The following is a 13269-nucleotide window of genomic DNA, read 5'->3' as shown; positions in this document are numbered from 1 at the left end:
CCTGGCCTGAGGAACAGCCCCCACCCAGTGCTGCGTCCCCCCCCCACCAGCCTCGGGAGAGCTGCTGCCCGGAATCCCCTGCATGGCCAAGGGCCCCATCCCACCCCCCACTTCCCTGAGACCCCCCCCACCCACCCCGGCCTGAGGGTGAGCCCTGCAGACAGCCCCAGCAGGAGGGATCAGGGGGCCACACTCACTCGGGCTAAGGGGTTTGGGGACCTCGGCAGGTAGCTGACTTCTGTTCTCAAGCCACAGTCGGGCCACGGGAGGGCCACGGGAGTGTCTGAAGGGCACAGGTGACCCGACCCAGGGTCCCCACCTTTGCCATCCCCCTGCACCAGCCTCTTATGACTCAGGCCCAAGCCCCCTGGCTGGGCCCTCCACACCATGCGACACATCTGCTGAGAGCCCCCCGCCATTCTGGGTGGCGGGGGGCCCGTGAGGGCCTGGGGGCGTGCTTACTTAACAAGAGGTTGAGGTTGGCACCCTGCAGACAGCTGTCTGCAGGGCAGACCTTCCCGGCACTTCTGCCCCAGGCCCAGGGCGCCCAGGGTCACGGATCACCTGTGCCTGTGTGACGAGGGTGGTGCAGTCTGCTGCCCTGGGTTCCTGCCGGGCTCCAGAGCCCAGGGCAGGGCAGACTGGTGACAGTCTCTCTCTTCTCCCTGTGACAGGAGGCGGAGCGAGAGGCAGCCAGGGCCTCCCAGTCAACACCATCATCGACGTGGACCGCGTTGCTGGCTTGGCACCTGGGCCAGGCAGCAGCATCCCCAGGGTGCGGACGGGCCCCCAGAGGTCACGGGCCAGTGGGCCCCTGACCTCGGACCTCCCTAGCCTGAGCCCCGTCCCAGGTGGGCCTGCCAAGCCCAAGGCCGGCCCACACCGCGCGACCTTCGTCTGAGGCTGCCCCGAGGCCCGACCCCGCGTCTGAGCTTCCCCACCTGGACACGTGTGCAGAGGCCCATGATCTCGTGGGGACAGCCCCATATCATCTTGAGGGCCTTGGAGGGGCCACCTTGGCCGCCACACCTTCGGGAGCCAAACCAGGAGAGGGCAGGGGGGCCCGGCCTCGGATGCCGGCCACAGCTGGCTCAGTGGGTTCCTCGGACCCTGTCCCCTGCTGCCCCTTGGCTCCGGCCTTCCCTCAATAAATCAACTTTGGGGACCGCCCGAGTGTCAGCCTCATGCTGGGTGCGGGGGCCATAGACCCTGCGCTCGGGAAGCCTTTGCCTCGGGGGCTTATCAGGGGAGGGGTTGAGAAGAAAATGGCTCTTGGTGCTGAGGTCAAGGGTGGGCAAAGAGAATGAAGGCAACCTAACGGGACCCAAGGTCGTGGTGCTCCGGAGCGTGAGAGGAAGCGACCCTTCTGGGTCAGGGCTCCCGGTCACGTCCGCTTTGTACCGTGCCCTGCAGGTCAGTGCGGGGCTCCTTCTGGGGCCACCACCGGTGGGGGCAGGGCTCAGCCTGGGAGACCCACAGACGGTGGGGCACTGGGCTGCTGTGGCTCCCACGCGCAGTGGGGACTCTTCAGGCGGCCCCGCCTCAACCCCTGCGCCTGGCCCCAGAGGGGTGGTCTGGCGGGGCCGTCTGCGGAGGAACCGCCGAGAGGAAACCTGACCGCCCAGAAGGCCTGGGCGCAGCCGGCCCGAGGCCGTGGTGAGTTTGGTTACAGAGCGGCTTGAGCCTCATGGGGGGGGTGGGGGGGGGGGGGGTGGGGGGGGGCAGGCCAGGCCATCGGGCAGGGCCACCGTATGGTGCTGGCTGAAGCAGGTAGAGACAGTCATCGGCCCAGGTTGCCTCAGTGGAACCCCAACATGGAGCAGCTGAGGGGCCCGGCACCCCTCCCTCCAGGGTTGCTGGGAGGAGCCCAACTCACGAGTACTCAGCAAGGCCCCCGGGGTGGTTCCAGATGCTTGTAGGGGGCAGCGCCCAGCGAGCAGTGCTCTGGATGGGGCCTTGGGAGGGGTCAGAAGGGAGAGCAGGGCCCAGCACCCACCATGTCCCCCCCACCCCCCAACACTCACCCCTCTCCCCTCCCCCCCAGGCACCCACCACGCTCCCCCCACCCCTGAACCCCACCCCCACCATGCACCAGGCTGGGTGCACACTCAGTTTCCACTCTCCCTCCTTTTGTGCAGATGACAAAATGGGGCCCAGAGAGAGAGTGGTCTGGGGGCACACAGCGAGGTGGCCACAGTGCCCAGCTGATCCCTAGGCCAAAGTGAGGGCCAGCCCTCACCTCCTCCCCATGTGGGCCACTGAGCTAATCTACAGGGAACCCGGGGCGGCTCTGTCTGGCGCCCTCCAGTCACGCGTTCTGGGACTCGTAGGGGTGGGGAGGACCCACTACCATGGTGTCCAGGGGGCAGCCCGCCCCAGGTCCCGATGGAGAGCGCGAGGCGCATGCAGACCTGGGCAGGATCCTAGGCCGTGTCTCTGTGGCCTTGGGGGGCCCTGGGTGCCTGGCTGGGGCCCTTCTGGGGACCTGAGCCACCCAGAGATAGCTGGCCCCAGCCAGAGCTCAGGATGAGGTGGGGGCAGACCCAGACACAAACGGGGACAGCGTCACGTCAGCTAAGCTGTGAAGGGGAAGCCCAGGGCTCAGGGAGTCCAGGGGTGGGAAGGCTTCCTGGAGGAGGTGCCCCGGGGGTCCAGGCCAGGCGGGGGAGGAGACATTCCCCGGGCAGCTTGCAGAGTTAGGGCAGGGGGACTGCCGGCTCTGGTGCTGCCCGGCTCCCCAGCTCTACTCCCATGAGAGCCCCCACCCCAGGCTTATCCTGGGAGGGGCCAAGCTGGAGTGCTGGGGACAGCAGGGGCCCCTGTCCTGGGCTCATTGCCCGCAACACTCAGCCCAGCGCACACACCCTCCTCTGGGCTAGCACCCGCCCCCCCAGGCCTGGGAGGCTCAGCACTGGAGGCCACTCTGGTTATCGATAGTTCACTAACAGACCGCCACCAGCCCTGCGGAGAGGCGGGGACTGGATGCTGGGGCCAGGAGTTCAGGTCCCCGCTGGCTGTGTGTCTCAGGAGTCTGAGGATATTGTCAGGTCCAGGACTAGCGTGGCTGATGCCAGAGGGACAGCTGGACCAGGTGGGGAGAGCGGGGCAGCAGACACGAGGACCACGTGGGGCCGGCACTGGAGACAGCCAGGTTAATCATTGCCAGGTGGCCTTGACCCCCCACCTGCCCTGGCCTCTCTGTTTCCGCCTCCCGCTGCCCCTCACGCCAGCTCAGGAGCCACAGGGCGCTGGGCCTGGGTTCCCAGCCTTTGCCCCCTACCCGGAATGGCCCTGCTCCTGCTGCTGCTGCTGCTGGTGCCCTGCGGGGCCCAGCCCCAGGCTGGCAGGGTGAGCGCTGAGCCCGTGGCACGGTGGCCGCGGCCTCCCTGTGCCCACCCTGGGTCCTGGGGCCGGGGTGGGCTGTGGAACGTGGGAGGGCTCCAACTTGGTGAAAGCTGGCCTTCGGCGGGTGAGGTGGCATGCTGGCTGGCCTAGGGGGCCTGGGGGCCTGGGGATCTGACGTGCTGGGCCCCCGCCCGGGGGCATCAGGGCCACTGCCTTGTCTTTGGGTCCCACTGTTTGGGGACTGGGTGGGGGACCTCTCAGGGCCTCACGGCTGCTCTTTAATCCCCCAGAACAGAAGGCAGGGGTGCCCCAGCCTGGGCAGATGCCGAGCCCACCCTGTCTAACCCTGTGGGCTCGGCAGGAGGGAAGGGGACGGGGCCGGGCTGAGGAACTCAGGACGGCCAGTGTCCCCTTGGTTTCTCCTCTAAAACTTGAGAGCCGCCATGTGGAAACCAGGCCGGGGACTGCGACCAGCCCAGCCAGCAGGGCCTGAGTGTGAGGGGCGCCCATCCCACACCGACGCGATCTCAGCCCTCTTTGCCCTTCCCAGAACCTTACAGAACCCCCAGAACCTAACGCCACAGTGACCCCGGGGACCCCCACGGCCCCCGTAACCTCGGTGACCCCTGTGACCCTGGCCACGAGTGCTCCAGAGACACAGGGACCCCGTGGTAGGGGGCTGAGCCCCCCGCCCAGGGCTCCCTCCAGCAGCAGCCCTGGGAGCCCAGGTGGGTCAGGAGACCTCCCGGAGGTGGGAGGCTGCACCTGGATGGGCGGGCTGGGAGGGGCGCGGGGGACTGCTGGAGAGTGGGGTGTGCGGTGTGGGGTCAGGAGGTGCCCAGCACGGGAGCCCCTCGACCCCTCTCGCCTCCCCCTGCAGTGCTCACAGAGGACGGGCAGCCCTGTAGTTTCCCCTTCCGCTACGGTGGCCGTATGCTGCACACCTGCACCTCGGAGGGGAGCGCCCACAGAAAGTGGTGGGTCGCCTCTGGGGACAAGGCCCGCATGCACAGACCGTCCGCCTCCCCTCCTCCCAGTCCCCACGGCCCCTTGTCCAATCCGGAGACCCTCCCGCCCTCCACACACCCCCCCCCCCCCCGACAGCCTGGCACACAGCAGGTGTAGGGAACGAGCCCCAGGGCGGTCAGAGGGGCCACCCTGTGGACATCACACTGGGGCGGGCTGATCCCCGGCCCAGGGGACCCAGGTGCCTCCTCTCCCCCAGGTGCGCCACCACTCACAACTATGACCGCGACAGGGCCTGGGGCTACTGTGCGCAGGCCTCAGCGCCCAGGGATGACCCAGGTGGGTGCCCAGGGAACGGGGTGGGGGGTCCTGAGCCCAGGCTAGGAGGGGGCTGGGGACGGTGAGCGCAGGGGAGCATTATTAGGGCAACGTGCCGATGGGGCAGGGGCCAAGGGGACAGAGCTGACCTGGAACTGGGGGCTTGCTTGGAGTACGTGAGGGGACTTCGGGGTTGACCCCGCTGCAGCCCTGGGGGGGGGGGGGCTGGGAGGGGACAGAGGAGTCATCAGCCCAGGGGCCTGCAGGAGTGCGGAAGGTGGGACCCCTCCCAGACAGGACCCTGCCTTCTCGGAGCCACGGTGCTGCCTCAGTCATTGCTGGGACCAAGGCGCCCCCTGGTGGTGTGGCTGGACCATGCAGCTGCACAGTCCGAGTCCTGGACAGAAAGGAGGGCCCGTAGGGTCGACGGGGCACAAGGGTCCCAGGGCACACAGGTGGGGACGGTGCTGTCTGACGGGACACCGGTACAGGGCCAGAGGCCCGCTTGCCCAGGGTCTGAGTGCTGGGCAGGGGTGCTGGGAGACGGGGGAAGGTCTACGCCCCTTCCCGGGACAAGGGCACCCAAGGAACCCAGAAAGGGCACCTTTAAGGTGGTGGGTCCGATGAAGGCCCTGCAGTCCTTGGCAAACAGAGAGGGTCACAGGGTTTGGGGTACACCTGCCCCCTACACCTCCCCCCGTCCCCCCAGCTGCCCCGGATCCCTGTGCCTCTGGCCCATGCCTCAACGGGGGCTCATGCTCCAACACCCAGGACCCCGAGTCCTACCACTGCACCTGCCCCATGGCTTTCACAGGCAAGAACTGTGGCACAGGTGAGCAGGGCCACCAGGGTTTCTGGCGGTGGGAGGGTGGCCGCCCGGGTGCAGTGGGGTGCAGGGCACTCTGCGACCCCCAGAGAGATGCTTCGATGAGACGCGCTATGAGCACTTGGAGGCGGGCGATCGCTGGGCCCGAGTGAGCCAGGGCCGAGTGGAGCGGTGTGAGTGTGCGGGGGGCCAGACCCGCTGCGAGGGCACCCGCCACACAGGTAGGCCACGGCAGGGGGCGGGGCTCGCCGGGTCCCCCAGGGACAGCGTCCTCAAGGCCTGAGGCCTAGCTTCTGAGCCCTCCCCCCAGCTTGCCTGAGCAGCCCGTGCCTGAACGGGGGCACCTGCCACCTGATCGTGGCCACCGGGACCACCGTATGCGCCTGCCCCCCGGGCCACGCTGGGCGGCTCTGCAACATCGGTGAGTGCGTCCGCCTGTGGCCTGCGCCCCGGGGCCGGCGTCGAGGTGACGCGGCCTGGGGCCCCGGGCTCATGGCCCACCGTGCTGCCCACAGTGCCCAGCCAGCACTGCTTCGTGGGGAGTGGTGCCGAGTACCGAGGCGTGGCCAGCACAGCGGCCTCGGGTCTCGGCTGCCTGGCCTGGAACTCCGACCTGCTGTACCAGGAGCTGCATGTGGACTCGGTGGGCGCCGCCGCCCTGCTCGGCCTGGGCCCCCACGCCTACTGCCGGTCAGCACTGGCCTGCCCCACCCCCCACCACCGCATGAGACGTGGGTGGGGTCTGTCCTGGGGCAGAGGTCAGGCCCACGGGGCCCAGGGCCGCTATGCCCACCCCCAAGCGGAACGCTGCTGGGGAGGGGGCGTCAGGGGCCCCACCCTGCCGGGTCCTCCCACCCCCCCTCACCGCCCGCCCACCCGCCTCTCCACGCGCCAGAAACCCAGACGAGGACCAGAGGCCCTGGTGCTACGTGGTGAAGGACAGCACGCTCTCCTGGGAGTACTGCCGCCTGGACGTCTGCGGTGCGCGAGGGTGGAGACCCCCGTGGGCCTCCCTGCTCCCCTCCCGTGCCTGGCCTCCCCTCTTTGGAGGACCACTGCCCCATCTGGCAGATGGGGACACCGAGGCTCACTGAAGCAGGGCGCGGCCAAGGTCATGCGGCCAGGGGTCAGAGCAGGTCCCCTGGGGTGGCTCCCACTCAGCCTCAACGGGGCTGTGGGAGGGTGGCCCCCAGAGACAGGGAAGTGCCGAGCAGGGGTGCATACTGTGGACAGGGGGTCCAGCGGGCACCCCTGGGAGTGGGCACGGGGCCCCGTGCCCCAGGGCCGCCTGACCCTCCTGGGCTCCCAGGTCCCAGGCTGCTGGCAGGGACAGGAACACCTGCCAGGTTCCCTCCCACCTTGGTTCCCACAAAACCCTGTGATTGGGTGTCATTTCCCCTTCCTGCAGAGGAGGAAAGCTGGGTGCCTGCGAGGGCGGAGCTGGGCTGAGCCCCGGACCCTCTTCCAGATGAGCTGCCTGGGGTGGGCTGGGAGGCGGGGGGGAACCGCCTGGGGGCCTGACGGGGGTGTGCGACCCAGTGACCTGTGCTCCCAGAATCCCTGGCCAGAATTAACCCCCTACCCGCCGAGGTCCTGCTGAGCCAGCCTGAGCCTGCCTCCACGGGACACCAGACCTGTGGCAAGAGGCACAAGAAAAGGAGCTTCCTCCGGCCACGCATCATTGGTGGCTCGTCCTCACTGCCCGGCTCCCACCCCTGGCTGGCCGCCATCTACATCGGGAACGACTTCTGCGCGGGGAGTCTTGTCCACACCTGCTGGGTGGTGTCTGCGGCCCACTGCTTCTCCAACAGGTGGGCGCCTCTGGCCAGGACCCCCCACTCCATGCTTCATCCCATCCACCGGTCCCCCTCCCACCATCTACACTCCGCCCTCCCGGCCGCCCTGCCACCGTCCATCCACGCCTCTGCGCTCGCCAGCTGCCGCCCGTGTGCCCGTCCACCCTTCACCCCCCATCCTCCCACCTACCCGGCTGCCTGTCCTCACCCACTTGACGCCGCCCGTCGCTCAAGTGCCCCCACGTTTCCCCACCTGCCCGTGTAACCCCCACGTCTGGCCCCTCATCTGACCGTCGCCCCACTGGCCCAGGAGGGACTCGGCAATCAGCCCGGTGCAGGGCGTGGAAGCTGCAGAGACCAGCCCCACCCCTGCGCCCCGGGGAGCCCCGGCAGTCCTGCGTCGGGGGTGGGGCGGGGCGGCTCTCGGAGGAGTGGCCCGGTGCCGAGAGGGCGATGGGCGGGGCCGTTCTCTGTGAAGATCCCGCCCCTCCCCGACCCAGACCCCGCCCACCCCGCCTCCCTCCGGGCCGCGGAGGCCTCGCCCACTCAGTGAGCCTGCAGGCGGGCCGGGGCTCGGGCTGCCGCTTGGGCAGTGGGGGTCCAGGGCGTGGGGCCCACCGGCACACACCGGAGGAGCGGGAAAGACCAGCCCCTCCCCAGCTTCCACCCGCTGTGATGGGGACAAGGTTCCCCATCTGGGGGTCCAGACTGGGAGGCTCCCCCCTGGGTGGGGAGGCCAGTGGGAGGGGATGGGCCTGATGGTGGCATCCCGGGGATTAGGGGCTGGGGGAGGTCTGGGGGGTTTGGCAGTGTGAGAGTCTGGCACTGAGCCCCCCTCAGTCAGCCAGGGACCATGGCACGGGTCGGGGGCAGTGGGTTCAAGTCAGGCGAGGGTTTAAGAGGCTGGGGCAGGGGGTGCGCCTGGGTGGCTCAGTCGGTTGAGCCTCCGGCTTCTGCTCAGGTCAGGATTTCATGGTTTGTGGGTTTCGAGCCCCGTGTGGGGCTCTGTGCTGACAGCTCAGATCCTAGAGCCTGGTCCAGATTCTGTGTCTTCCTCTCTCTCTGCACCTCCCTCGCTCATGCTCTGTCTCTCAGCAATATGATAAATGTTAAAAACAAAAAAAAGCTGGGGCAGGAGAGCAGGGGTCCACTCCTCCCATCCATGGCAGGGCTGGGGAGGGGCCAGGCAGGGGCAGTGAGGTAGACAGGGGTGTTAGAGGGGGGTTCCTGGACTCCCAGGTGCCCCTCAGGAGGGGCATGCTCCTTTAGCAAAGGGCAGAACCTGGCACCCAGAGCTGGCAGACAGCCCGCTCCTCCCTGCCCTGCACTTGGGCCAGCCCGGTCCTCCTCCTGTCCCTGGAGGCCTGGGGGCTCCAAGCCCTCAGTTCACTGGCCATCCACCCTGAGAGCCCACCTGAGCAAGACCCAAGAATGGCCAGCTCTGGCCTTGGATAGGGTTGATGGCCTTGTCCAGAGGCCAGGCACCCAGCCCTACTGTGTGCTGAGCATCTGGCTGGCTGCCCATGGCACAGGAGCCCGTCTTCCAGAAGGGCCTACGGCCTGGGACAGCCTAGTGGCCAAGGACCCACAGTGGCCTGGAGCTGGAGTCCAAGGCAGGAGGGCCAAGCCAGCATGAGAGCTAACCGCTTCCACAGGAGATGGGAAAACAGAGGCCCAGAGAGGGGACCGAGAAGCTGACCATGGGGGCCCAGGGCTGTGCCCAGCAGGAGTGAGGGGCTGTATCTGGGGGTCCCCACAGGCTAGATAGAAGCTGGGTCAGGGCTGCCAGGCAGGGCTGGGGTCTCCACCCACTCAGGCCCCGATCAGCACGGCCCCTATGCCCCCGTCTGCGTGAGGTCCCCAGAATTACTAAAGGTTGTGTGTGTGTGTGTGTGTGTGTGTGGCCAGAGCCCAGCACTCTCCTGCCCCTGCTCAGCCCCCCAAGGGCTGCAGGGGACCTGCACAGTCCTGGATCTCCAGGATGCTTGAGCCATCATGGGTCATGGGGAGAGCCAACCTCAGGGGCCTGAGGGGAGGGCCCGGGTCCTGCTGTCACCAGCCGTGTCGCACAGCCCCCGCAGGGAAAGTGTCTTAGTGGTCCTAGGCCAACACTTCTTCAACCAGACAACAGACGTAACGCAGACATTTGGCATCGAGAAGTACATCCCCTACCCCATGTACTCAGTGTTCAACCCCAGTGACCATGACCTGGGTAAGTGAGGCTTGGGGCTCGTTGGGGTGCAACAGGCCAGAGCCAGGAGAGGGGCAGGGGTAGGCACGAGGCCGACCTGGGGAGAGGGGCATGGAGAGAAGGGGAGGGAGAGGAGGGGGGAGGGGAGGGGAGTCGGGTGCAGGGCAGCGAGGGTGCCCGGGACGGCAGAGTGGCCTTGGCCTGGTGGGAGGAGGACCCGGGTCTCCCAGTGCACGGCCCCTCCGTCTCTGGCACCACCCTCTGTCCGGCAGGGCCCCCCCGTGCCCCAGGCTGACCTCTGGTCTCTCTCCTGCCCAGTCCTGATCCGGCTGAAGAAGAAGGGGGACCGCTGTGCCGTCCGCTCCCAGTTTGTCCAGCCCATCTGCCTGCCTGACCCCAGCAGCCCCTTCCCCACCGGACACAAGTGCCAGATCGCCGGCTGGGGCCACCAGGATGAGAGTGAGTGGGGGTGGGAGCATCGTGGCCAGGGGTGTGGCGGCCCGCCCCGGCAAGCGTCACCCAGCCTGAGGGCACCTGTCCGCAGACGTGAGTGGCTACTCCAGCTCCCTGCGGGAGGCGCTGGTCCCCCTGGTGGCAGACCACAAGTGCAGCAGCCCCGAGGTGTATGGGGCCGACATCAGCCCCCACATGCTGTGCGCTGGCTACTTCGACTGCAAGTCTGACGCCTGCCAGGTGAGCCGGGGCTCTCAAGGATGCCGGCCCCCCGCCCCGAAAGGGACCTTGACTTGAAGAGCCAGCAGGGGAGCCGGGCAGAGCGTGCCCCTCCCAGTCAGTGGCCCGCACCCCCAGGCTGGGCGTCCCTCTCATATGATGGGGAGGCTGAGGCCCAGGGAGGGGCAGGGTCTCAAAGCCTGGACGTGTCCCAGTTGCCCAGCCACAGGTGGGCACATGACACTAAAGGCCAAGTCCCTTTTCGTCCAGAGTTCCTCCAGGTGGGCTCAGTCGACGAGCCCGTCCCCAGAGCTGATTTATCGAGGGCTCCGCGAGCACTGTCTTGTTTAGGCTACACGTCAACCCCGAGACGGAGGAACAGCTTTACTTGCCATTTTATAGACGGACAAACTGAGGCTCAGAGAGGTCCTGTCACTCTTCCCAGGTCACACAGCTCAGGAGCGGCAGGGTGGGGGGGCCTTGACACTGGACCACACGATCGGACGAGCAGCTTTGGGGGAAGTCAGGATGGGTTTCTGCACGAGGGGGCATTTGCACTCATTTGCAGGACTGAATAGGAGTCTGCCAGGTGGCTGGGAGGGCATTTCAAGGGGGGGACTGAGCCTGAGCCAGAACACGGGGACCCCCCCCCCCCCCCCCCGCCGGTCCGTGCAGGGCACGTGCTGGCGGGCCGGCTCGGGAGCCCGACTGAGGAGCCCACTGCTGGGCGTGGGGCTGAGAGGGATCCATGGCACGGGTGCGGTCACAGCGGCCCTGGAACCCGGTGACCTCGTGTCTAGGAGGCTGGGGGAGGGGGGACAGTGCTCCACCTGAAACACCCTTGTCTTCTGTCCCCCACGCGGTAGGAAGTCTGCATCGGGAGCTCCCGGGAGTCCTCACCACAGGCTCCTCTGGAGACATTCTCGGGGCTGGGGCTCGGGAGGCGGGAACGGGAGCACCTCTGTGCTGCTGAGGGGCTGAGCCGGCCTGCCTCTGCTGCAGGGGGACTCAGGCGGACCCCTGGCCTGTGAGAAGAACGGCCTGGCCTACCTGTACGGCATCATCAGCTGGGGCGACGGCTGTGGGAGGCTTAACAAACCTGGTGTCTACACCCGTGTGGCCAATTACGTGGACTGGATCAACGACCGCATCCGGCCCCCTAAGCGGCCTGCGGATCCTTCCTGAGGCACCCCACCCCTGGCGTGGGCGTCCCGCCTCTCACCGTTCCCAAACTCCTGCAATAAAGATGTCTCCGCGAACCTGGCCCACGCTGCCCGTGCCTCTGCCCCCGGCTCAGCCCTCCGTCCCGGGCCTTGACCCCCGGCCCACATCTGTAGATGGCGTGGCTGAGGGCCAGGGCTCCCGGAGCCAGGGCCCCACCTTCCTTTGCTCAGTGGAGAAGGAAGCCTGCAACCCCCCAGGAGGGGTCTGGCCCCAAGACCTGGGGTGGGGGGGTGGTCAGGGCAGGGGACTTAGTCTGGAGCCTGTCCAGAGCCCGAGCTGTCTCTAGCCACCCCACTCAGGCCACCCCCAGGCAGGTAGGGCTGGGGCCCAGGCTCCCCGCGTTGTCCCAGGGCGGAGTCCAAGCCAAATAGTGCATGGGACCTTAAGACTTACGACAGGTTCGTTTGGAATGGCTGCTGGCCCTCATTTTCCTTCAAGAGGGCAACCTGACTGCAGCTGTCCCCAGGGGGAAGGCCAGGGACTCCCTCTGAGGGAGACCAGCAGGCCCAGAGACCGCCAAGGGCGTCCAGGGCAATGGACCACTACTGCTAGGTACCTCCAGGAGCCAAGCTCCTGCAGCAGCTGGCCAGGACACCTTGGGAAAGGATTCACAGTTGCTGGGAAGAGCCCAGGATTCCAGGCAGAGAGAGAGAGAGCGGCAGCTGCAAAGGTCCTGAGGCAGGGGACGTGGCTTGTTTGAATCAAAATAAGGAAGTGTGGTTGGAGACCAGAGGAGGCAGGGATGGGGGGCTGCTGTGGGCTGCAGTGAGGTACGGGGTGTGCCCTGGGGTCCCTGACGGGGCTTCGGCAGGGTGGACACGCAAAGACCTCTGTGGCCAGGGGGAGAGACCTGGGTCTGCCCCATAGCAGACCCATAGCCCTGCCGTCATAGCCCTGGTGCCCAGCAGCGTGTGCCTCAGGGAGCCGGGGGCCCTGGTCTCGGGGAGAGGCCGGGGGATGGCCCCACATTCAGTGCCTCCACACGGTCCTCCACGCAGTCCCCACCCACCTCTCCTGCTCCTCGACCCCCGAAGCCTCTTTCTCCCCTGTCGTCTCCACAGCCCCCGCCTTGGACCAGGTCTCACCACCTCTCTCTGAAGTGACAGGCCAGGGCTTTCTGAATGTCACTGCCCTCCTACCTCGGAACCTCCCCTAATCCCTGTGGCCTGACCCCACCTACCTCCCACCCCTCTTCTGTCCCCGCCCCGCCCCCCAGTCTGTGCTCTGGCCACTCTGGCCTCCCTCTGTCCATGCAACTGACCGGAGCCCTCACTCATGCTGTTCCCACTGCTTCTAGAATGTTCTCTCCCAGGCCACCCCTCCCCCTTTCACTCGGTGGAGCTCAGGTTACTCGTGGAGGCTGCTCCTGAGAGGCCAGGCTAGTCGGGTCCTGCCCCAGCCGTTCCCGTCCTCACGTGTGCACGTGGGTGCAGAGGACATGGGCTTTGCCAGCCGCCTCTGCTCTTAGCCTGTGTCAGGACTGCGTCCCGAGGATAGGCGGATACAGCGGGAACAAAGGCAGCTTTGTCTTCCTCCTGTGACCCAGTCCGGCGCTCGGCCTCTTGCTGACATTGGTTTGCCAGCGATCCGTTCCTGTACCGAGAGAGGAAGACGCCCCAGAGCCCCCTTCCCTGAGACTTCTCGCGCTAAGCTCTCATTTGCCCGAATGGGGCCCCAAGGCCACACGTAGCTGCAGAGGAGGCTGGGACGGCAGGGGACTGGGTTGTCATGACTGGATCAGACACATCACGATGGACACGCACCGCTCTAAGCAAGACCAGAGAAGAGAGCCCGGTCCTGAGCCCTGGCCCCTCTCCCCACGGCCCCTCCAGCTGGCCGAAGTGCCCTGCTGAAGCCCCCACGTGTTGGTCCCAGCCCAGGGCCGCGGAGTCTGGTTGCCGCGGCCACAGGAGCTCCAAGCGTGGGGAATG

General features: G+C 67.3%; 2 protein-coding genes across 5 annotated transcripts in view; both read left to right on the top strand.

Moving 5' to 3' along the window:
• The window catches only part of RGS12 (regulator of G protein signaling 12), a 119745-nt gene extending 118580 nt beyond the window's left edge, over window positions 1–1165 (top strand). For all 4 annotated transcript variants that reach the window (XM_058719615.1, XM_058719616.1, XM_058719620.1 and 1 more), the window contains one exon: window positions 675–1165. In XM_058719615.1, coding sequence (XP_058575598.1) covers window positions 675–901 — 227 coding nt within the window. In that variant the 3' untranslated portion in view covers window positions 902–1165. The remainder of the gene's footprint in view (window positions 1–674) is intronic.
• Window positions 1166–3162: 1997 nt separating this feature from the next.
• HGFAC (HGF activator) lies at window positions 3163–11373 on the top strand (the record flags this gene model as incomplete). Its single annotated transcript, XM_058723345.1, has 14 exons — window positions 3163–3348; window positions 3896–4073; window positions 4226–4322; window positions 4571–4650; window positions 5339–5461; window positions 5545–5676; window positions 5766–5876; window positions 5971–6145; window positions 6351–6436; window positions 7011–7266; window positions 9324–9463; window positions 9761–9901; window positions 9987–10135; window positions 11117–11373. Coding segments are annotated over 14 exons (2037 nt in total), but the record flags the coding sequence as incomplete, so codon positions are not given.
• Between the last annotated feature and the right edge of the window lie 1896 nt (window positions 11374–13269).

This window comes from Neofelis nebulosa, chromosome 3, assembly GCF_028018385.1.
Source record: "Neofelis nebulosa isolate mNeoNeb1 chromosome 3, mNeoNeb1.pri, whole genome shotgun sequence".
Lineage (NCBI taxonomy): Eukaryota > Metazoa > Chordata > Mammalia > Carnivora > Felidae > Neofelis > Neofelis nebulosa.
This window is presented reverse-complemented; position numbering and strand designations above follow the sequence as displayed.